At 37.1% G+C, this 25,628-nt stretch overlaps 1 protein-coding gene across 4 annotated transcripts in view; it reads left to right on the forward strand.

Annotated features, from left to right (window-relative positions):
* Window positions 1-24,792, forward strand: part of SPAG1 (sperm associated antigen 1) — a 39,294-nt gene extending 14,502 nt beyond the window's left edge. For all 4 annotated transcript variants that reach the window (XM_032130288.1, XM_032130310.1, XM_032130303.1 and 1 more), the window contains 10 exons: window positions 1,819-1,981; window positions 5,872-6,297; window positions 6,679-6,778; window positions 8,955-9,107; window positions 13,869-14,041; window positions 16,595-16,736; window positions 17,632-17,758; window positions 20,988-21,152; window positions 23,051-23,428; window positions 23,592-24,792. In XM_032130288.1, coding sequence (XP_031986179.1) covers window positions 1,819-1,981; window positions 5,872-6,297; window positions 6,679-6,778; window positions 8,955-9,107; window positions 13,869-14,041; window positions 16,595-16,736; window positions 17,632-17,758; window positions 20,988-21,152; window positions 23,051-23,428; window positions 23,592-23,723 — 1,959 coding nt within the window. In that variant the 3' untranslated portion in view covers window positions 23,724-24,792. The remainder of the gene's footprint in view (window positions 1-1,818; window positions 1,982-5,871; window positions 6,298-6,678; window positions 6,779-8,954; window positions 9,108-13,868; window positions 14,042-16,594; window positions 16,737-17,631; window positions 17,759-20,987; window positions 21,153-23,050; window positions 23,429-23,591) is intronic.
* Window positions 24,793-25,628: the final 836 nt, after the last annotated feature.

A 25,628-nucleotide genomic window follows, 5' to 3' on the forward strand; every position in this document is an offset into this window, starting at 1 on the left:
GTGGTCCTTGTACTACTTCAGCGGTTTAGGAGAGGACTGGTTTATATCCTTTCATTGGTATCTTAGGGGTGTTTTGCAGGTTAGAACAGTCCTTGCATTTGGACTCTGCATGTCCTGAGAATCTTCAGTACTGGGCAGTTTCGGTACTAAATTGCTCTTTTTGTTAATTATGAATCCATCATACTACTACCCTCCCAATTTTTTTACATATGGCTTCTGGATGCTGTGCAATTGTCTCACCCTCTGAAATCTGTCCAGCTCTTGTTGGTGGCATATTGTAAGCTGCTAGCAGTTTGCTCATTGCTGCTTCTTCCCATGGAGTTACTTGATCACTGCTATTGCTTGAACCAGTGAAAGTGGTACAAGTCTCTTGTGTCAAATTCACCGTATACAGCATTTATCCCTTTTAGGGTGTTCCTGGAGCTAAGTTCCTGAGTTTCACATCAGCCAAGGACTTACATGTCTCAAGATTTGAGTTCTAAAAGAGATTTTGGTCTATTTTTTTTTTTTTCTGTTTATAAGACTGAATCACTAAATAGCTTGTCAGTCTGTGATGGCAAACTCCACAACAGTCTTTGTGAAAAGATGTATCAAATAGGCTGTGCTGAGACTTCTTAAAATACCAGACATAGACAGTCACTCATTTTGAGTAGACCGTTCCATTAATTCCTTTGCTGAGCAGTGCTTTTGTAGCTGAAAGCAGATGTCTGTACTTTGTCCTTATCCATGCCAGCTATTATGCCTTAGCTGGCACATCTAGAAATGACAAGTGCTTGGCAGGGCATTTTTTCAAGTTTCTCATTGCTTGGAGGATCCTCAAAACCCTCTTGAGCTAAATACGAATGTATGGAACATACACAGAGTGCATGTTTATATCCAGAATCACTAATATAAAAGTGAATTGGTTGTCAGTAACTGGAATTCTTCAAGGTGCTTTGTCCATGTGAATCTTTGCTTGATCCTGTTCTTACCTGCTTCTTGAGACAGGAAGTACTGAGATAGCACTTCCTTGCACAGCATGGAATTACATTCAGAATAGCACATAATGTTGGGTGTGTCTTACTCTAACAGTGTAAAGTGGTTTAGTGGTTTATGAGTTACAGTGATAGTGCTGGGTTAACAGTTGGACTTGATCTTAAAGGTCTCTTCCAACCTTGACAATTCTAAGTGCAGTTAAAGAGTGTTTTTTGAGTAATGGAAAAATGTAATGGAATGAGAAACTGTTTGATCATCGAATTGCAGCTCTTACAAGAGGAGCAAACCTTATCATTATTCAACCGTGTCCTGCTGCTGCACTGTTAAGAGACTGTTCTGGTTAAGAGACTGTAACTGGTTCTCTCAGTTATATTTCTCCATCAGATGTCCGTTTGACATCAGATTCTCTGTAGCATAAATTTTGATTCTGATTTTAGGCTTTTTTGGAGATTCTCTAGAGAGCCCATTTTCCACATCTCTTCTTAGTAGACCATGCCAGATCTCACAATCATAAATCTACTTTTTTTCCTTTCTTTTTTTTTTTTTTTTTGCTTAAGTAGTGCATTCAAGAAAGTATTTTATTTATTTGTTTATGTGATATCTTCACACAAAGATGTGAAGATATCTTATATCTATCTTTGTAAGAGATAGAAATTGACCATTAATCTTGGTTTGATGCTGACTCTTGGAAAATTCACATTTATTTACCCTCTTTTTATATCGGCAACATTTATCTTGATAGTTCTTCAGGATCTTACATGGATTATTTAACAATGTATTTGCTGTACATAAATTGTAATTTATATACATAACAAATATTGCTGTTTTTTTCCTCTATTATAGAAAAGTCTGCTAGAGATTGAAAAGAAACTGAGAGGTTTAGAGCCTGTATCTGAGCCTCAAGGCAAAGGAAAAAGAATACTCATTCAAGAGCTGGATGATTCAGAAAATGGCGAAGAAAGAAGGGAAAATACAGAAGAATGTGAAAGACGTGGTGGAGATAAAAGTAATGTCATATTATTTCCTATTTTATGTCCTGATGAAAAAATTGTTGTCTTTGAGATTGCAATATTTATTCACAAAATTCATCCATATTTTCTTGCAAAGAATTTTGTCTGTTTGAAGACTAAAATTACACTGACTACTTAAAGTAGATCTGAGTGTGAAATCTAGAATCCAGTTTTATTACACATCTTTGTAATTCTTTCTAGAATGGGCATAACAGAGGCAAATGGAAAATGCTGCTATAAATCAGCTACATTCCTGTGCTCTGTGTAATTTTATACCTGTCCTTTGATGTGAACCCGGTTAAAATTTTCTTCTGGTGTTAGTGAACATTTTCTGTTCCTGAGATCTTTCTCACACACAGCTTTCCTGCCTTCCTACTAGCATATTTTTCTTCTGCATTTTTCTTCCCGTGCTTGCATCAAAGGGTGTAAAAATGGTCAAGTGTAATTTGTCAACATCTGTAATTTTTGTTGTTGTTTGTTTTGGAAACTCTCATTCTTTTTTTTTTTTTTTTTTAATTGTAAGAGGTCATCTCTGTGCTCTGAAAGTTTCTATTAGAGGTAAACAACATGTAATTCTTGTACTGTATGTAGTTTACAAGCAGTTGAAGTGTATCTCCCATTCCTGGATTAGTGTGTGACTAAATGCAAGGCTGCTGAGATGAAGCCACTGGCATAATCAGAATCCATGGCTTGCAGGAGGAAGTCGGCAGCAGGGGCTATGAAGGCTTGCATTGGCAGGTTGCTTTTAGATTGAGCTGCGTGGCTGGCCTCCAGCCTGCAACAGAATAACATCCTGAGGCTGATTTCACCCTTCTCTTTTCTGTTGGTTATGTTGGTTCTTTAAGGTGTCATGGCATGACAGCTGTGATTTTTATGTTTTGTGTGTTTTATCTTGAAACTAAATCAGTCTGTGGGTTCTGCAGCTTAATTGTGAATGTTGGACTGTACATGTGTGATACAATAATGCATTATTGGCACAAAATTAGGGAAAACAACATTTTTCCAAATCAGTTGGTGTGTACCAAATCTCCTTACCTAAAACCTTGGAAGAAAAGGTGTATCATGTCCCTGGCCTTAAATGTCAGGTAATTTGGGGTTGTTTTCTATTGTGAGCATTCAGATGACTATGTGCCTTCTAGCTCCATAGGAAGACATCCATTCTGTTGATGAAAGGTTAGGCTTTTAAACATAAGGAAGATTGTCAACTGATGCCAATGGCAAATGTGTTCCTGTGATATACATAAATATTTCTGAGATTTAAGTGGCAAGCAGTTTCACAGATTACTCTGTGTTTTCTTGTACAACTGGAAACAAATATGAATTCAGTTCAGTAAATGAATGAAAACATACTGTCAACCTAACAGCAATAAGTAGACTAAATGTCTAGTCCTGTAGTCATAGACAGTCCAGTAGTCCATGTAGTCCTGTCATGTAGTCACGTTTTTTTCACATTCTAGTTGGTAAGCCTAATGCATTCCTACTAAATTTACAATTTAGAGATTGGAAAAAAAAATAAAAATATTGTTTGTTTTCTTTAGCTCTGAAGAGTTGATTTTTGAACTTTGAGCAAAACAGTCTAAATAGAGTGTAGTCTCTCTTCATCTTCTATTTAACTGAAAGCAAAAGTAGATAGAACCCTTTATGTACCCATAGAAATGGAAAATTGCTTGCATCCTAGAGACTCTAAAAAGCAGTATTCAGATACTGTAAAACCTAAAAATCATGTATGTACTTGAAAAAGCACCTGGTATTTTGACATGTTTCTAGTAGTTATAACCTCAAGTGATAAATACAGTGTAAAGATAAATTGATATATTTTAAATATCCCCTTTTAATCAAGAAAAATTTGTTGAGTTGTCTGGTATTTACTTGGTCTATTGCAATATTAAAGAATATTATATATGATATTAAACAATCCCCAAACTTCAAATATTCCTGTTATTCAGTGGTTTTTTTTTTTTTTTTAGCTTTATGATGGTCCTTCAATTTTAAGTTTGTTATTTTAGTAATAACATAAATTAAAATTCTTTCTAGTGTGTATTTGTTGTCATTCTGGTCAAAATTATGTCCATACTTTTCAGTACCTTTCTTTAAGTTCTCCTTGGAATTTATAATGTGTCTTGCATTTTTTTTTTTCCCCTTAAGAAAAGTTCAGAAGTGTTGGTATTTTTTTTTAGCCCAGAATACTGCTTTCGTGAATACATTTCTTCGTAGATACAGGAACATTGTTTATAAACACTGAAACTAAAAGACAGTGAGAATTATATTTGAGAAGTATAGCTGTACAATTTTTTGCATGCTGTTTACTCAGACATGAAATATTTAACTAATTAGCATTACCCAGCAGCTAAGCAAGGTAACTATCAGTATTCTTATTGTCGGGGGGGACTCCAGACTCCAAATGCTATAAATGTTTCCTGTTTAGTCTGGGGCTGGTTCTGTGCACCTCATCTTTAGGAAATTTCCTCCTGTATTCAGGAAGTAATATGCACATTCACATCACATGTGCCTGCCTTGCTTTTTCTTTGTGTCTAGAAGATGCTCTTTGAGAGTGTTTTGCTGTGTTTTCTAAAAGCTCGTCCTATCACCTGTTCATCTGTGACATTTAAATTTTTTTTTCTGTTTTGGTGTATGTACAATGAAAGCATTTTAGCATGTATTTTAACCAAGTTGTTAATATACTGCTGTCTTCATTCATCTGCCCAGCATGCCTTTTACCACCGTTCTCCCTAGCAAATAGACTTTAAACCTTCTTGGCATATTTGGCACCACCAATTGGATGGGTGGATGGATGTCTCAAATATAAATAATTTAAGTTTTACAAAAATGTCTGTGTGGGTAGATTTAGCCTATTGTTGTTCCCACTGTGGAGTAAGAACTTACTATTAAACATGGTATTTCAAAACAGGGACTACAGCTAGGTAGGAGGCACTAGAGCATCAATTGTTTCTACAAGTCTTACGCTTTCCCATCCTGTTCAGTTTAATTTCAGTAACATTTTGTGTGTTTAAAAAAAATTATTTCTTTCATTTGGAACCATCTGGAGTTCATCCGTATTGAGTCAGCTTCAGATGTTTAGTTAAAGTCAATTGAAAGTATCACTCCAATATATGAAAAAATTCTATTGGACAGATAAATACATCAAGTGAAGGGAAGAGGAAGAGAGCATTTTAGTAGTACCAAAAGACAAGTTGTCCTTCTGTGGCTAGTAGTATCGAGAGTCAGGCTCTGCAGAAATCTGTATTTGAATACTGTGGTGCTAATCTGGTAGGAATTCAGCAGAATAAGGAAGACAGAGCTGTTATTATCTAATATCCTTATTCTGTGATTTTTCCTAAATAAATTTGTAATAAATAAACATGAAAGTTGAATGATCACAAGTATGCATAAAAGGATTTTTGACATGTCTAAATGAAATCTTCTTGAGAAGGATTTATAAGCTTTTGTCCTGCCTATTCTATGTTGTATTTGAGGAGAGTTTTGTATAACATTCCTGGTTTTTTCGCTTGTGATCTTATTTTAACATGCAAGCATTTTGATTTGGTCATGGAAAATCAAAGTGTCCGTGTTGTAATAGGTTGTATTTAAAGAGTTAATTTCAAGGTGAGCCCTGTACCATTCTGACACCGCAGGACAGGGGTTCCCATGTGCCCAGCAAGGAGAAATGAGGCTTCACAGTAACCCCTTCTCAATAACAATTGAAAGTTACTTGTAAGTAGGAATTCTTCTGTGTCCTTAGCAGTGTTTTCTGAGGCAGATAAGCCCCCCTAGCGTTAGGATGCTGCAGGCTTTGGTCGGTGTCTCTCTGCAGCACCCCCCTGTCGCAGCAGGCCGATAGTTCGCTCTGATGATGCGTCTCTAACCCCGCTCATTAACGCCCTTGCAGCCTCCGCCGCGGCAGCGGCAGCGCGGGCGGCAGCCGGGGAGCCCGCGATGGGCAACGCGCACAGAAAGTCCCACGGCAAAGGCGGCAGCAAGGCGCAGGACAGAGAGACGCACAGGCAGAAGGACTCCGATGAGAGCAGATCAAAAAAAGGCGCATCAGAGAAGAAATCAGGAAAGCATTTGTCAGACCGTGAAGGTGAAGTTAATGGCTATTTACGCAGTGATGAGAAGAGTGAAAGCCCCGAAGCTGAGGAGATCTCCAAACCGCATAGAGAAGGGTCTCAGTCGGCTGGTGGTGGCAGTTCCACTTCACTTCCTCTTACTGCAGCAAAACTAAAAAGTGAAGGAAATGAGTTATTTAAGAGTGGACAGTTTGGAGAAGCTGTGCTCAAATACTCGGAAGCAATTGAATATGTCATTGGTCTAGGTGAGTGTAATACCTTATACTTAAATCTAGAACTGTTTAGATGATTTAAAGGAGCTACAAGTGAACAAATTTAACCTGCCCCTGGATTTTTGACAGGAGTTACTGTGCAGTAAATCTTTCATCATTTCAGTAGACAGCAATTCATGTGACAGAAAACATTGGACGATGAGTGAAATAATGTTTCAATTTTCTTGCGGTAGAGCTGTCAGCATTTATTTATGTTTGAATACGTAGATACTCTAGACACGATAAAAGAAAACTCTTAACTGCTTTGCAGTGTTGCAAACTGCATCACTGCAGAGCAACTTGGAGCATGCGAGTCTTTAATTCTTGAGCCTAATTTCAGTAATACAATTTGATTTTAATTGTGACTTCTTTTAGGAGAACAAAGTCCAGACGATTTAAGTATCCTGTACTCAAACAGAGCAGCATGTTACCTCAAAGAAGGGAACTGCAGTGACTGCATTCAGGATTGTAACAGGTAAATTGGAACCTCCCATGTGGAACAACAACATTCCTGGTGATGATTAAACATTTTAACTGATACAATGCTAGTGCTGTTTGACTCAGAACAGTATCAATAAAGTCTGATTCCCTGTCTAAATGACAGATACCTTTGTTACATAAACAGTCACATGGAAACTAGGAAAGGAACAACTTTTAAGTTACTGTCTTACTGTGTAAGGGCAGTTTTTAAGCTTATTGTGTACACAGAAATGCATAGCAGGATTAAAATCGTTAATATAAAAGCAGATTGACAGTGGTGTTCTGCAGTAACTTATATGTAAAAGCTTTGTTAAGCCAGATGCTTATCACAGTATTGGAAATTGCTTTTGAGCACATGTATGGTGTGTGTGTGTGTTCTCTGTGTTTGGTTTGTTGTTTTGGTTTGGGTTTTTTTTAATATATACTTGACACAGTTATAAACGGTAATTACAGCTGTTAAGGAATTGAACTAAAATCCTTCCTGTTTATTGTGGCTTTTAAGGATGCAGGAGTTAGAGAAGATCAGACACCGTCAATAACTTCCAAACACTGTGTCCCACTAAATGATTACTGTATTTTTGATGTTTTGGGGTTTTTTAATATTTCCATAGATTGAGTTTGTAATGCTGAGGCTTAAGGTGCAAAAAAGTATTTTAAAATAATTAGAAATCATATTAATTAATCAGTTGAGATTTTTATACAGCAAGACTCAACAATTAAAAAAGCCCTCCAAAACTAAAAATAAAATATGGATGTACCTTTGTAATACAAAGGTACAAAACATTTAACTTGCTGTATGTATTCTACCTGACAGAGTAAGTTTCCTAAAAAAATTACTTATTAGCAGTATTTTGTTAAAATAGATGAAGGATCACAGACATGTTAAAATAGATGAAGGATCACAGACAGCTGGCTGAGATGGCATATTTAAGAGCCATCACGTTTTTCTATTCAGGAAGTGCGAAGATCGTAAGATTTCAGCTGAAATCAGTGATACAAAGGTTTTAGGTTTTGTATTCTTACCAATTAGAAGCTTTTTTTCTTACTACTTAATGATGCTGTCCTTAATGTCATGCATATTTCCTGGATGCACAAGGACCCATGATGCTTAGCAGTAGAAATAATACAGAGGTAGAAATAATATAGAGACTGGGAAGCAGAACTGCAAATATGCAAACACACATAAATTAGGCAATGTCAAATAAATCTTCAGTAGGCAACACAATATAATAGATGATCTACAAATAGGTTACTTGATTTCAAAGTAAAAAATTATGTAGGGTTATATTAGGAGAAACCTTCTCCCCATGAACAGTGCTTGGCATTGCAAGAGCTTGCCCAGAGATGCTGGGCAGAGATTCCCTTGGAGGTTTTCAAGGCCCAGCTGTATCAAGCCCCAAGCAACCTTGTCTGATCTTGGAGCTGACCATCCATACCTGTAGCAGAAAGTTGAGACATCTCGGTCTGGATTGCTTTATGACTTCATGAAATCAAATTGTCTAGACTAACCTTAATTTCACTCTTTCAAAAGTTTATCTCTCTTTAGCAAGAATCATTAAAAAAAGGTAGTTGTTGAGAAATAAAGCCTTTGTGAACTGCTTCGTATTGCTGGAAAAGTGCATGGTGTTTGGAAGGAGTTCTAATTGCACAAGGTTGATCTTGGTATTGACCAGGCAGACAATCAGAAGTGTAAACAGACAAAAGGCAGGCAAAAACCTAAAGTCCAAAGAAAGACAGGTGTATATTCATGTCCTACTCAATGGGGTTTTTAAGTGCATACTTTCATTTAAGGAAGAAGAGCTGAAAGTCACGTAAGCAAAAGCAGCATATACTTGAAATCCTTGTAGATCTAGGCATGACTTAAGAAAAATAGCTTTTGCTCTTAAGCAGGTGCCATTACCTTAATCATATCTTGGCAATGAGAGCAGTTTTCCAGATGGAAGATAGGGTTTTGAGTAGAGTAAGCTGTAGTGAAAACACTAACGATTTCAAAACTGGGTATAATGTAGGGTGTTAATATGAACCACTTAGACCCATTTTCCTTAGTTACTTTACTAGTGCCATCTGAAATCACAGAGTTACATATAGTTGTGTATATTATAAAATAGTTTTATTATTCTTATTTCAGTTCCTCTTTTTCAATCCTGCATTTTTCTTTTTGTTTTCTTCAGAGCTCTGGAGCTTCAGCCATTTTCCCTTAAGCCTCTTCTACGCCGAGCAATGGCAAATGAGTCAATGGAGCGGTATCGACAGGCATACATTGATTATAAAACAGTCCTACAAATAGACAGCAGCATCCAGGCAGCAAATGATAGTGCTAACAGGTAACTCCACACAGAAATTTTCTGATAAAAAATAGAAATAGAAAATAGAAAAGTAGAATTCAAATTTGTTTGTTTTATATGCTCCCTCTATTCTGTACCCTCAGAGTTGTTGCACAACTAGTACATTATAGCTAGAGGATTGGCTGTTCATTTAGTTGTGTTCCCATAATTTCAGTTTTTGTCTCCTGGCAGTGAGTCCCTTTGCTGTTTTTTTTCAAAAAGGTAATATTGCAAATGTTTTAAGGTTGGGTTTTTTTTTACTAGTGCTTCTACTTGTTCTCTTTCCTAACTTCTATTTTATACTATATAAAGTACTAGTTTAAGGTCCATGCCTTTTCTCTGACATCCCGTTTCCTTTTCATATTAACAATCTTTCTGTGGCAGTTGGAGATTTATGTTAAGTGTGGATCCTTCTGCATGCTGCAGTTGTGGAAATACTGAAGTAGCTTAATACAGTGGTTGGCTGCAAAGCTTGGACATGTAAAAAATATAATTGAATATTATTTTCAAGTATTAATACTTAAAACATTAATTTTTGCTGCCAAGAGAAGATGTTTGAATTTCTCTAATCATATTTTAATACTATAAAGTTGAAAACAGAACAGCCATTAATCACTGAGAAGGAATCCACATGTGTAACTCTTACAGTGGAATCTAGTATGGTTTTTTTCTTCCTAAGGGAAGGCCATGAGCACTTGCATTATTCATTAAAAAGTCCATAATATCTTTCTTTAAATTCTGCTTATTTGACCAGAGGAAATTGTGACACTTCATCATCTCTTAGAAGTCCTGTTTTTTTGATAACACAACAAATCATTAGTGATCTTCTGTATCTGTGGTGATAATAGAGCACTTGGATTGGTGGAAAAGCTGCTTTTTCTGGTACCTGTGTAATTATTACACTTTTTAAAAATCTTGTTGGCTTATTTTATCTGCAGATAATTCTTTTCGTATTTCTCCTTGACTTGGAACTTGCTTAGTAATAAGCTTATTTCCCTTTTCCCCTTAACACTCTTCCTTTTCTCCTCTCTAGGCCTTCCTTATGTTTTTAGCTTCACTGCTCATTACTCTTTCCTCCCTGGCAACCCATCACCTTATTTCAGCTGCTTCTTCCTTCTTCTCTTCTGCTGGTAATTCATTTTTGCTTGCAAATTACTAGTTTCTAAACCATAGACCTCCTGCATAATTGAACTTCAACTATATTCTTTAAAAAATATTTTATCTTTGTAAATTCAACTGAAATTGTTTACTAAAGCATTAATTTTCATTTCCAAAGTAAGAGACCTTTCCAAAAACAAATTTTAAGAAAACATTACTGCCTTTTAACTTAAAGGAACAACCCCAAATGTAATTTTTTTTTTTAATATTAGGAAGATCAGGTCTTAACAACCTTCTTTTATTGGAGAATTTTTTTGTTTTTAATTTTCTGTGCGAAGTTGGATGGCGATGCTACAGGATGCTGACAGGAAAAACTCATCATCCTGCTTGTGTCTGAGGGTGGGTTTGATAAACCATGTTGAAGCTTGTCTCTGTGTTTACATAGCTAAGCAGACATTCCAAAAACCTTATAATCAGTTGCATATTTTAATACCAAGCTTTTACCTGATCATTATGCAATCAAAAGGAAATAATTGAGTTTATGTACATAAGCCAAACAAGTATATGCAGTTATTTGACTGTTCTTTATTGGTTCCTGAGGTGATTTTTTTAGATAAACTGGAAGAATTGTCTCTTTTAATGGTATATGCCAAATAACTGGAAATTGCATTTCAAGTGTGCTTTTAATTAGTGGCATTTTCCTAGCTTTGTGAACATCCACAGATTTCCTGCTTTGTGTATTTTAATTTCCTCTGGTGTGTTTAGTTTTTTGCTTTTCTCTGTTAGAAATACAGAAGCTCTAATGTGTGGAAATATATTTATGCGCTTTGTCTTACTAAATTAAAGTTTCATTCCAGTTGTCTCAATTCCTTTAGTATCATTGAGCAAATTGCATCAAATGGCTTGGGAGCTATTTTTACAAGGTCCTGTATGAGCACTGTGCTGCAGAAAGAAATTTGTGATCAACTCCAGAACTGCAGGATTATTGGGTTGAGTTGGGTGTTGGTGGTGGGAAATGAATGTGTTTGTCCCAGCTTTTTCATGAGACACCTGTGCTTTTTAAACTAATCATGGCACACAGGTATGCATTTTTGCAAAAGACTCTGCTTACATTATGATATTACAAGAAGTCAGTTATCATCAGATACTGCAGGATTCTTTCAGTGGATTTTGATGAATTAGAGTTTCTTCCTCCAACTTTTTAAGCCCATTCTGATAAATGAAAAAATAAATAAAATAGGAAGTCAATATGACTCTGGTTTCCTGTAGAATTGCTCCATTACTTTCTATGGGAAATATCTAAATGTAATTAATTGACGTGTTAATATGAAGTGTACTGTTTTGTTGCCTAATAAAACAACCTGAGTAAATCTTTGGGTTGTTCAATTTATGATGATGTGCCACATTTTTTCTTAGCAGTTGAGTTCACAGGCTATCATTAAAATCCTAAAGTTTTAGTAAAATTAGAGCAAAGCAGTACTTGGACAAGCCACCTTCTTGGTATGTCCTTTAAAATACTTGGGAATAGCGCAGGCAGTGGAGAGCCCCTGCAAGGGCATATGTGGTTAACACACATTAAAATAGTCTTTTTGGTCACTTAGAAAACAAACAAAGCAACTACATTATACTATGGAATAAGATATTCTGTGAATGAAAAAATTTACTTTCAAGTTAAAACCACGTTTTTTATGCAGCATTGTGTAAGACGTAAACTCACTCATTATACAGCTCTACAAACAGACTTTTTAGTCTCTATGATTCTTTAAAATATTTTGGTAATTTCTATTTTACATAAAGGCAATTAGAACTGGTGTTGTTTCTTGTATCAGTGTTTTGATCAGACCGTAATGGGAAAAGAATATGTCTTGAGTGCTCTGACTCTGTTGCCAAAGTATTATACTGATGATTCTTTTTTTTTAATTGCTGTTATTAAAATACTTTAAAAGAACAAAAGTAAGTAAGAAAACTCCATTGGGTCATTTATGTTCATTCTGTATTGTTCTTCATGTCACTTTCAAGGTTCTTAATTTTTTTTTTTTGGATGTGTATTCATGTAGTATGTTTTTCACACCTGTGTTAGATGGAAGTGCACCTGATATAAAAATTTCAGTTTTATTTGCTGTACTATCAATGTGACTTGCTTTGCTACTCAGTTCAGAATTTTCCTTTGTTAAAGTACGAATTAGACTTATTACCAGTTGAACTTGATTCTTAAGCCCATTTTGAGATTAGGAGATGTGTATCTCACTCTTACTCTCATAATTGGTGGTGGTTTTTTTTAAACACTACAAAATTTCAAAGGGAACCATGAAATCTTAAATGGCTTCACTTTCTATGTCTACTTACGTCTTTCTCCAAAAGAGAAGAAGGTAATGGGAAACTCCCACTTAAATGGATTTTGGATTGAACAACTCATATATGGAAATAGTTGACATATATATGTGTGTTGGTTTAAGAAAGACTAAACAGTCTGTGCTGGTTTGGCCAAAGTTAGAAATATATCCTCTGATAGAAGGCAGGTTACAATCACCCCTCCCCCACCAGGTTTGGGAAAAATTGAATTTTCCTCAAAGGAAAGTGAAAGAGATAAAAACTATTTATTTAACAAACACACAGGAAAAGAATAATAATGCTAAATAATATAACCTCTTGCTGTGGAGAGTTTCAGAGTCCTTCCATAGATCTCTCTCTCACCCCCTCCTTGGAGATGGGATGGGGTGGTGGGCCCACCTCCAGGGCCAAGGCCTCTGTGGAAATTCCTCCCGATGTATTCTGATGTTGAAACAGTCCAGCAGAGAAAAAAGGAAAAAAACCGAAGTCCCAGGAAAACAAAAATTCAACTCTCCGGAGGAAAAGGAGCTGAAAAACTTGGCCAAAAGCTGGCTGGAAAGCAAGCAGGCTGCTTCCCCACCCTTGCTCTGCAGAAGCAGACAGGTTTTATCTCTGTGACCTCAGAACATGAAAACAAACTGCTTTGAAAAAGTACGCTTTTCTCTCTCCTCTCTCAGGCTCAGTTTAATACTAATTTCTGGGCATAGTGCAGCAATAGGAAATGCAACATCAAGTCACCCCAAGACACAGTCTTTATAGATAATTAAAATATTTTTAAATGGGGATTGGTTGATACATTTCTGACTATATAACTATAAAATGCAACTTAATGCAGACTACTTTGTGACCTGCATTGCTTTTTTTAGACAGTTGTTGTAGAAGAGATTTCATTTGACATTTGCAAATTTAAGTATCACATTTTGCCTGAGAATGTTGTAATATACACTTACTACAAGTAACACCTATGAACGGCTGAGAAGAATAAAATAAATACATGGATTTTTTTTCGTATTTCTTTACTGGATGTGGTAGGCAGCATTTAGAGCTTAGTTGCAGCATCAGTTATTGGCTTAAATATTTACAGATTGTGCAGAAATCAGCTTGTCTTTTGAAGAGCAGCATAATACTCTAAAATAAGTGGAAAAAGTCTGAATTTTAAATGGATGCAATACTGTTGACTGCTGTGACAATTTTTTTTTTTGTTAAGGATGATTGTTCAGGTTTGGTTTTATTTTAAATTAGAATGTTGCATTATTTAATTTGGTTTTAAGTTTAATTAAAGTGCGAGTTAAATGTATGAAAAGTCATGTTGGTGGGGCTGTTCTTTTTCAGAATAACAAAGACTTTAATCGATCAGGATGGTCCCAGTTGGAGGGAGAAGCTGCCACCAATTCCAGTTGTTCCAGTTGCTGCTCAGCTACACAGGTGGGATGGAGGAAGCCTCACTTCAGAAAATAAGCCAAGTACTATAGACATCAACAGAGAAGAACAATTGCAGATGAATCGTATGTATAGCTAATGCAAATACACATTCAGGGAAAAAACCTAATTAGAAAATGGAATACATTTTAACAATGTCAAAGAAACTGCTTTAGAAAATACTTTTTAGAGACCTATGTGAAAAGCCAAAGTAGATGACTGTAATTTACGTGATTGAATTTAATGTGCTTTGTGGATTACAGTTATGGTAATGTTTTTAAACCAAGTGATGTAGTCTGCAGCATGTAATTTCTGAAGTTATCTAAAATCAGCAGATAGTCATCGGCAAAATTAGCACGATCACCAAACCCCAACTCCTGGCCCTCCCTGCATGGGATACCCCAAGAGTCACACTGTGTGCCTGAAAGCATTGTCCATGTCCAAACCCTTCTTGAACTCTGTCAGCCCTGGTGCTGTGACCACTTCCCTGGGGACTGTTCCAGTGCCCAGCCACCCCCTGGGTGAGGAACCTTTCTGTGATACCCAGCCTAAACATCCCCTCACTCTGCTTCCTTGAGTCCTGTCACTGGTCACAAGAGTGAAGGTATCAGTTCCCGCCCCTCTGCTTCCCCTCCTGAAGATGTTGAAGACCTCAGTGAGGTCTCCCCTCAGTTTCCTCCAAGCTGAAAAGATGAAGTGACCTCAGCCGCTCCTCATACAGCTTCCCCTCCAGACCCTTGACCATGCTCGTGGCCCTCCTTTGGTTGCTCTCTAATGGCTTCATATCTTTCTTACATTGTGGTGCCCAAAACTGCCCTCAGCACTCGATGTGAGGCCACACCAGTGCAGAGCAGAGCAGGACAATCCCCTCCGTTGCCTGGCTGGCGATGCTGTGCCTGATGCCCCTCAGGACGAGCATCGGTGGTTTCCCTGACACATAATACAGTTACAACACAGTTTTCCCCCAGAAAAACCACCACCCAAACAAACATCCAGAAGACAGAAGACATTTGGCAGAAGACATTCAGGAGACATGTTTCAGAGATGTTCTGAACTTGTCTATGCATAATCACTGAGTGCTGAACACTAGGAAACTTCCTTTTTTTTCCCTTCATTGCAGTTTTCATTTTTCTTCTTCAGTAAATAAGGTGAAGGAAGCCCTTTGATTCAGTTGTTACTGACATCAAACACTCTTTTTGCAAAGGCTTTAACCCTGTGATTCCTTATTCAAGTATTGGTTTCCCTTTGAGTTTATTTCAGTATAATGTAGTACTGAAGATAATCTCCCCTTGATTTAATACAGGGGTGACTGCAGTTTGTGACTGGGCTGTTGGCCAAATATGTCACAGTGGTGGGGTTATCTGTCTATAATGCATTACTGCAGTACCAAATGTCCTCCAAATGCTTGGGCAGCATTTTGATGCAAAACATGTCTCAGACTATTTCAAATAGACCAGGCTTTGTTTAGGCTGTGTTTATTAAACAATTGTTGTGTAACTGTTTTCTTCACAGAAGGCTGACTCTAAGGTTCTGGTTGCCTTCTCAGGCCTGTGCTGCATCAGTGAGACCTGACAGCGATAGCTGGTATTGAAAGGCTGCCAGCAATAACGTTCAGTCAGTAGTTAAGCCTCACTGTTGGCTGACTCTTTTCTGCAACAATTGTGTGTTTCTCTTTGTGTCTTACAACTTGAGTTATAATTTAGTTGTGTGTTTCATGTAGTTTATTTTTTCCCCAAGTCCACATGTAGTTTTCTGGCATAGGAAACTGCCATGTTCCTAGAACTCAGTGAGCTTAATTATTGGTTAAAATTGTTGGTTATATACAGTGTTGAAAACCTGAAGCTTGGCAAGGGGCTCATATTCTTCAGTAGGGTGCAAAAAGTAGATTATTTCATTATGGTTTACTTAGAGCTGTGTTGCTCATTATTGTCTGCTCACAACAGGGGCATGAAGCTGCAGTCGGGATCAGTTTTTCACTCCAAACACAGCTAAAAACTGTAGCCTAAGCGAAAATATCTGCAGCAAATGATGTGGAATTAAGAAGGAAAGTCAATTATGGAGTAACACAGTATTACTAATAAAAAAAAAAGTGTAGTTAGGTATTTTTAGGTTCCTCACTGCATCTTTTATAAATAGTTGTTAACAGAATATTACTGATGTATCCCTAACTCCAACTGATGTGACGATTTGTTTGTCATTGTCAGTTTAGCATAGTAATTGTGGTAGTTGATTGCAAAGAGAATATTAGATCAAACTGTGGCTGCCTTGGTGTGATGATGGAGGTCTGGAAGGCCTTCAGTCCTGCTTATTAAATCTCCACCATTGTAAAACCAGGATCTCAGTGGAGACAGGTAGGTCTTCTCTACCACACAGAAACTGAAAACTTAAAGCTGACTGTTGCATTCCTGTTACTTTCAGCAGAGTATTTACGCTGGTGGATGGGGAAGATTTGTTGAGCCAAATGTATCTGGTGGTTTATGCCTTTGTTAGAGCAGCAGGGGAGGCTGGGGACAGGAATGGCTGCGTGCAGATTGACAGAGAGACTCCATTGCCAGGCATTAATCCTTAGTCTGCACAGATCATGCAGCTACCCCTAATGAACTGACCTTACGTAACACTGTGATCCTTTTGTGGTGTAGGTGAGGAAGCTATGGAGAAGTTCAACAAGTTGAAAAATGAAGGGAATGATTTTGTAAAAATGGGGGAATATGAAGAAGCTGCAAATAAATACAGTGAGTGCATGAAGTTAAATACTGAGGAATGTACTGTCTACACTAACAGGTAAAGATCCAAAATCTAATGCTGCTTTGTGGGATAACAGTAGTTACGTTTTCTCACTGCAGATAGGGATTTTGCGTACTTCACTCACTGTTGTGAAAAAGGGATTTTTTTCCTGCTTGGTAAGTGTTCATAATAACAAAATGGATTTATTGTTAAACAACATTTTTCAAGGGGAGCAGGTATTAATGTCACTGATACATATCTTAAAATCGTCTATATAAATATAGTAGGCAATAGTAGGTGTTTTAATTGGCATAGCATTTTGCAACATCTTTTGAGAATACTGGTATGATTTGAGTTAAAAACTTAACATGCAGTAGCAGTATCTCAGATACAAAGAGTAATAATTCAGAGAAAATGTACATTCTGAGAAAATAAAAGTAAGAACACAGTCATACATCAGCTTCATTTTAAAGGTTGACCTAATTCAGCAGTATAATTCTTTATGCTGTAATCTTATCAGCTTTTACAAACTAAGAAGGATTTGATTAGACCAGTATTTGAAGAGGAGAGTTCCAAGTAATAATTAGGTACAGAGAGCAGTGTTGTTTATTTAATCCAGAGCACTTTTTTACCCAGAATGGCTGTATGAAATCCATATTACGTTAACCACTATACTATCATATTATACTAACATAGGCTCTGCTTTTAAAATACTTGCATATCTGCTTAACTTTAAGCATTAGGGATACTTGAATTTTGACTTTTATTGCAGGAATTGGCCTTTTCCAGTGATGTTCTTGATAGTTAATAGTTTTATGTACTTTAAAAAAAAAATCCATTGAGACTGAATTGTGTGAGGTATTGTAATTAACATTTGCGAGTCAGATAATGTTGGCACTACAGCAGTGTAGAATTTACTTACATTGCAGTATATTCTTTTTTTCTGTGTTAGAGCTCTCTGTTACTTGAAACTGTATAAATATGAAGAGGCTAAGCAGGATTGTGATCATGTTCTTCAGATAGAAGATTCTAATATTAAAGCATTTTATAGAAGAGCACTAGCATACAAAGGATTACAGGTGAGGAAAATAACATGGCAGGTATGCTTCAGCACTTCTAAACTTGCTTATCGTCTTCAAAGGCAATGAGGTAGTTGCTGTCAATGGGTGAATACAAAGTACTTGGTGTGATGATTTATTACTTTGTAGAGCATTAGGCATACATAAAACATTATATAAATACTTTTGCTACATAAAAACCTGCATGTTGATGTAATAATTTGAGAAAATACAAGAATATTGTAATAAGTAAGGATTGACTGGAGATTATTTAAGCAAGTTTCAAATCTGTTCTAATGTTCCTAATATTCTCCTTCTGGGTATCCTGGTCTGCTTTATCTGTCAAGGAGTTTACTATAACTTTTCTGATGACAAATGGATTCTCTCCAAGTCTGTCTTCATCTGTCCAAACTAAAATCTCAAGCTGTCTTGGCATTTGCTCAAGTTAAGTGCCTAACATACTAAACCAGGGTTTTAATTATTGTTTTCTCTCTCCCCCAAATGCATTACAACCCTTTGCCTGTACTGTACTTTGTCACTCTGTGGCAATGTCAGTACTCTCAGCCTTTTCCACCTGCACGGTGGTTGTGTCTCTACAGTGCTCATCTTACATACAGTTTTTAGAGTACCCTTTTATCTCATCACCATAAGTGCAGACACATTGTTCATATCCATCCTGAATGTGACTTCAAATCTCATGTTCCATCATTTGAACATGTCGTTCAGTTTGTCCCTCCCTCTGGTGGTTCCCCATCTTGAGTGATGTTAAATTAGTCTTTACCCTCCATAATTCTCTCATGGCAATCCTTGCTTTACCCATCAGCTCTTACTTGGTGTTGAATTATCAGCTTCTTGCTTCTGTAGGCTCACGATGGCAGCTCTCGTCACCTGCTTTGTATTAAATTTACAAGTGTCTTTAAACAAGCATCTGAAGTGCTTTCTTCCATGTTGCAGGAGTGGACTGGAGGTCCACCAAGTTTCATCTTCATCCTTCAAATGGACACTAACCTCAGACCTCCATTATGTTTGATGCCTTAACAAAAAACTAGCTGATGGTGTCTCAGCTTACAAATCACCTGAGACCCTGTTTCTGCTTAGCAGCATACCAGCCTATTCTCGACCCATGTTGTAATTCCAAATGCAAGTCCTAGGAATGTGATACATTTGTTCCTCTGTTGCAGTAGCTATGAAATTTTGAAAGCGTGAAAAGTCCTAATTTTGTGTAATGTTTTTTCTGTAACTGTGCTAAGCTCTACCTGGTATTAATCATCTCTAACCTTATGTTGTTGAACGTGATAAAAAGTCAGTATAAATATAAGTACATAGTGATTCTACCAGACAGAAAAAAAGGGTATTACCCATTCACACTCACGAAGAAGGTCGAGAATTGGAGAAATAACTTCTGCTTTTTTTGCATATCCTAGAAAAAAATTGCTATTTTTCTATTACTGAAGACAACCTGAAACATAGTGTTCGTGAACTCCTTCAGAACAGTCTGAGCTGAGGACTCTGAAAATGTTTTGTTGTGGTTGGATTTAATGCCTTCATTATTGCTCATTTCAGGGATACAAGTGATAGGTAAAGCCAGAGAGAATAACAAAAGTAATCTGAAGTTGACAAATGACTCTCTAATGAAAAATTATATAAGCTAAAGGCATGTAGTTTGGCAAAGACCTAGCTAAGGTGGGAAGTATTATTTGTGTACAAATAGCCAGACATTTAACCACAAAAGCTGCAGTGGAATTTAATGTAGTAAATGAGGTGGTTTTTTTACAGATTTACCGAGATGTAGTTAAGGGAAGATCAGGACAAAGTGTTAGTGAGATGCATTAGGCCTGTGACATAGGACACAGGACCCCACACAGCATCTCCTACAGGTGGTAGTCCACTCTCTTGCTTTGGGTACAGTCATCATCTATGATTTTTGTTGGGCAGTCTGGGAGGCTGCAGTTCTAAATTCAGTAGAGTTGGTTGCTGACCCTTGTTACTGTTTTCAGAAGTCTGTTCCAGAATCTCATTTCTCTATAATCGTGAATCCTCACAGCTGTAATTCAAATTATTTAACTTAATTAGTAGTGGCTTTCTGATGAAAGCCCCCTGGCCCCTTTGTGCATTCCTTTGTTAGGGACACATAATTCTCATTCTCTCCCTCTTCCTTCATGACCTGGCAGGCTTCAGTTCACCTGCTGACATCCTGCAGCCTCTCTGCACCTTGAATACTGGCCACCAGTGTGGAACAGAATATTCTCTGTGGGAAAGAGTGTGAGTGACTTGGACACTGGCTCCTCTGTTACAGTTGAGGTGCTGAGGAAGTACCTCAGGTGGTACACAAGGATTTACTTTTTTCCATGATACACAAATGATTTAATATTAACCTTATAATACTGCTGGGGAAAAGAAGAAATACTAGACCACCCACACAAGAAATTATGTTGGTCTTTTACTGTCTGCATGGTCTTTTACTGTTTACTGCTATATTTCATCTTTATTTTTGATACTCCAGCCCTTGAGATGTCTTGGTTTTTATATGTGATAATTCCAGTCTTCCTCAATTGATGCTATTAACTTCATCTCTCCAGAAAATTTAGTCTAAAAAATAGTAATTTATATGGAAAAAAATCCAAAATAAAAGCATTAAACAAATTACAAGACTGGTTATTGAGGAACTGTGTCCTAATACCACTCTCAGTGTGTTTGTCCTAATCTTGTTTAGCCCAGAGTTCATAACATAATCCCAGTCTCCTCAAGTATTAGCAAAATTTCGCTGTAGGAGATGGTCCATTGGATTGGAGCCCAGGAAGATACATCTTTAATCACAGCTCAGTTTAGCTCTCTTATTTGCAAAGCAAGTACGCAGACTTGCTGGACTCACATTGTATTCATTGTGAAGCAGTGTTACACTATAAGCAATTATGCTTAAAAGCAGAAAACTTCAATAATTTGCTCTCTGATACAGGGAATAGGTTTTCATATTACATATTTACATATTACATTAAATTAAATTAAATATTACATATTTAATATTACATATTTAATTGGAAGTATTTAGTTAGAGTATTAACTCAAACTCATTCTCATTTCCTTCTTCCCCTCTAATGAAATTACAGTATCAATATTTAGATTATTTTTGTCTACTTAGTGTCCCGATCCCAGTGTTTTTACCTTTCTTACTTGTTTATGACAGTATGGTAGTTCAGATTTATTTTTCTAGTGATGTGCTTATGAGAAAAATATTTTCTTCTATTTACAGAATTATGAAGCCAGTGTTGATGATTTCAACAAGGTACTTCTAATAGATCCAAGTGTTGTTGAAGCACAAAAGGAATTAGAGGATGTAACCCGACTGCTTGACCTTGACAGCAGTGCTGGAGCTGGCAGTCGACAAAAGCAAGGGAAGAAAATAACCATACAAGAGGTGGTATACTTGTTCATTGTTTAAAAGCAAACACAACAGAAGCCACACATATGAAGAGATAAAGTTAAAGCTTTTGTTTGCCCATCTTGAATCTGTATCTTTGGGGGGATGGTGTTATTTTGAGGGCATATTGGAGGATTTTTACATGTGATAAAGCTTGGACTGCTCACAAGTGTATTTAGAACTACAGCAGAAAGGGAAATAGTCCATTTAGATGGCACTAAACTTGAGGATATGTTCCTTGTAAACAAAAGCTGCTTAAACTTTGAAATACATGTTTTACAGAATGCAGCTGTGAAGTAGCAGTTTTGCTTTTGAAGTCTGTACTTCTTGGGCAGCCTCTGGGGCTGTGCTGGCAGAGGTCTGTCATCAGCAGATGTGCTGGCTGCTCCTGTGCTGGTCCTAAAGTTATGGGTGTGAAAAATGAAATCCTGCCTTAAAGAGCAAGAGTAAAACATATGTAGGATCTTACAAAAGAAACACAGGATGTAATGTTACGTACAGGATCAAAATGTTAGCTTTGCACAGTTCTGGATAGAATTAGGTGATGAAAGGATTTTCTCAGTCATCTGATTTTTTGGATTGTAGCTTTTCTGGTTGTTTAAGAATTCTTTTTCCCCTTTTCATTTAAAAATGTCTAGTTAAAATACACAGTTACAGTCTGTACAGTGATACTGTAATTCAATAATGTAATTTCAGAATGTGGTATAATGGAGGCTGCAGTTACTAATACAGGAAAAGAAATATGTTCTTGAAGTACTTCAGATTGTCACGAGCTCATGGATTTTATGTAACGGGCATAAGCTGATATAGTGTTTGTTAAGCTCTGAGTTGCAACAAACAAAGGGACCTGGCAAGTGTTTAGAGAAGGTTTGGGAAGTGACCGCATTGTTCAGAGACCAGCTAACTACATTGCTGGCACTGGTAATTTTTCTATGTGTGATGCAGGAAGCATTTACGTTTGCTGTCACAGTTACAAACTGCCCCTGTGGAGAGGCTCTCCTCTTTTACCTGCTGTAGTCCAAGGTGGTTCCATGAAAACAGACTGCAAAGAAAAATAAAGTTAGAAAAATAATTTATCATCATTATTCCGTGTTAATTAAGCTATAATTATATAAAAGACAGTCACATTTTCTCCCTCAATTCTAAGGATTGTTGAAAAACAGAACATAATGTCTGTAAGCCAAATGCAGTATTTTCCAAAAATTACTAATCCCCTGTTCTATGCAATACAATATCTTCAGACTTTTCAAAATACTTGGCATTGAGAGATCCTGTTCAATAAGTTTTAGTCAGGTTATACTAATTTCACAACTCTTGATGGTTTGAAATAGATTTTAGCAAATGTAGTTGGCCCCATAGTTAATTTTCTAGTGACTAATTCATGAAACTTGATGATAGAGGCTGCAATCTCAGGAGAAGTTAAGTGGACAGTGAGGCAGTTTATTCATGCTGAGCTTTCTCCTTCCACAGTAAGACTCCAAACAACAACCTGATCCAGCTGCCATGTGCCTATACTGCCCTGGAGGCACAGCAGAGAAATGAAACATGTTTGTTTTCTACCTTGACTCCAGTTCTCCTTATCTTCTGGAACTTCACATTTAATGCATGTGTAGAGTCCTCCTTTCTCCAGTGCTCACCAGGTGTAATTCCTGGTGCAGTGCCAAGCAGTGAAAGGCAGTGTAAATACACACTTGTGACTATGAGCCTTTAGAAGAATTAGAGAGCTGCTTTTCTGGGGGGCAGTAGGACATGAAATTTCGAACAGGGGTGCCTTTCTTTATGAAGAGCAGGATGCCAGCTTTAATCCATTGATATGATGGATATATGCAGTTTATGAAGTTTGAGGTTATCTCTATGTCCACATTAAGTGATCTGTTGCCACTTTCTTTGTGAAGGTGACTGAACCTGATGAACAGGAAGAGAGACAGTTTGCTACATCAGAAGATGCTGAGACTCATCACGTTCTTGCTGAGGAAGCTGTTCCAAAGCTTGTGCCACAAAAATCCTCTGAGAAACTCTGTGTTTCAGAACCATCCAATGCTTATGACTTTGGTCAGATTATAAATGCAGTGAATGCCAATAAGGATAAAGCTGCTTGTGCAGATCTTTTAACAATTACTGATCCAAAAAAGTTGCCAGTGCTGCTAAGTAACAAACTTGAAGGAAAAATCCTTTTGATTTTTATCCAGTCATTGGAACATTACGTAGCTGGAAAAGATCCTGGCCTTGCATATCAGCACCTTTTCTACTTAAGCAAAGCAGAAAGATTTAAGGTAAGAACCTAGACTGAATGTGTATTAAATTGCACAGAAATCTAAAGGAAATTTTCATATCTTAAAAGGAAACAATGCACATATTTTTGTATCTCTGTCAGATACCATGATTTTCAGTCAACCTGTGCTGATTATAAAATAATTTGTTGGGGGTTTTTTTCAGGTGGTGCTGGCCCTTCTTAGCAAAAGTGAAAAAGAAGAGGTGCAGCAACTGTTCGACTTACTTTCAGAAAGCCAGAGTGATCAGTACTCGCTGGAAGATCTTGAGAGACTTAAAAAGGTTTATGAACTTTGAGAAGTTTATTGGCTGCATGCATATAGTGCATGTGTAGAAGATGAATGAATGAACTCTGCAGACTTGCCTGGATTCAAGTGGGTCTTCACCTGGACAGATGGAATTCTATTTTGTTTTGACAGCATATGCACATTTAAAACTTGCTGCTCTTTTCTTCTTGTAGTTGTATACATCTCTAGAATTTAATGCCCATCTGTGTTCAGTAAGAGAGTTCATTTCATTTGGCATACTGATTTTATTTAGATGGTTATTTATATACAGAAAAATACATTTTACATTATATGTGCATTGTGAAGTACCTTGATGGTACAGTAGGTAAATACACTTTCAGTCATCCCTTGTTAATCATTTTGTGAGTTCTATGTTCTTGTGATAAAGAAGTGTCTTCAAGATAAACGGGTCAGTTAGAAGTAACTTCGCTAAAATGAGTTTACAAAAAGTACTAACATTTTTCAGAAAACTACTATAGGCCATCTGTTTGTTCAGTATTCCTGGTCTGTACAAAACAGATTTAAATATTTTGGCTCAATACATCTCAACAACAAAGGTGAATGAATAATATATTAGCTTGTCATGGAAACAGTTATTAAATGGATGGGTATGTTTTTAACAAGTGAGTAATTTTTAGTGCAGAGAATTACTTTTCTTCCTGTGTGTGCCAGAGGATGGCTGGTTTTCTGACTTTGTTTGGGCAGTGACAGAAGAACAAGTGGTTGCACTTCACAATAGAAGTATTTAGCTCTGAGGTTTGTAATGAGATTATTTAAAATACTAGCTATTTCTGTTTACAGATACAGTTATAAAACTAAAACAATTTTTTTGGACCAGTATGGTTTGGGTTTTTTTTTTTATTTCAGGCATTACTTATGTTTTATATTTGATTCTGACAAAGTTCCCTCAAAGGTGAAGCTTTTAAATTTTTAAATACCCGAATGCCTTCTTTGCACAGGTGATATAAATGTATATCAGACTCACTTAGCACTTCAGAGATAGCATTAAGTATATTGTTCTAGTAAAAATTTTTCTCAGGTATATATTAATTAATAAAGTTTTTTCTTGAAAAGTAAAATTATGGATTCTTTTCTCGTTCAGTACTCTTTAGGCTTATAATTCTGACCTGTATTATGACTTTCATCTTGGAGTGCCACGAATGAGTCTTTTAATTCCTAAAGCATCATCAGTACAACTGATATTTAGCAATTAACAGGTTTTCACTTTCTGTGTGTGTGATTGCCTCAGATTAAGGTAGACCCTGAACTTTGGCTGGTTGAAGATACAAAGCACTAGCATTTGCCTTCTGTCATTTTGGTCCTGCCTCATTCAGGTTTCATTGAGATTGGCTACTTTTTTAGACAGCATTTGGGAGGGCCTGACGGAGAAGCAGAACAATTTCTAAAGGCACAGAACTTAGAAAAAAAATTGAATCAAACACCTGTAAGGGACTGTACTGCTGATTTGGCCTGAGCAGCTCAAGCCAAGGGCGCCAGTCTTCAAAACTGAAGGGGCAGCATTAGACCAGTGGAAGGCATTTTGGAGGCATGGGGTGCAGAATGGAATATGTAGGTGTGGATTTCACCATTTGTTTGACAGGTAAGCCCTGCCTAAGTCTGTTCCTCTTGCCTTCGTCTGGGAGACTGCCTCAGGGCCAGTGGGAGAAATCTCTGCAGCTCCCAACAGTTGCAGCTGAACAGCAAACGTGGGCTCACTTGTCAAAGACAATGTCCTTGGCCAGCTGAGGCCAAGTGGCCTCTGCAGAGGCAGCCACAGCATCCCTGATGCCTTGAGAGGCCACCTAAAAACACAGACTAGACAAGAATAAGGGAATGAAGGTAGGTATTTATTTGGAAGGCCTTCAAAGATACACCCTGGGGAGTCCAGATGCTACTGCCAAGATGGACCCCAAGA

The sequence above is a fragment of the Corvus moneduloides genome, chromosome 1, assembly GCF_009650955.1.
Source record: "Corvus moneduloides isolate bCorMon1 chromosome 1, bCorMon1.pri, whole genome shotgun sequence".
NCBI lineage: Eukaryota > Metazoa > Chordata > Aves > Passeriformes > Corvidae > Corvus > Corvus moneduloides.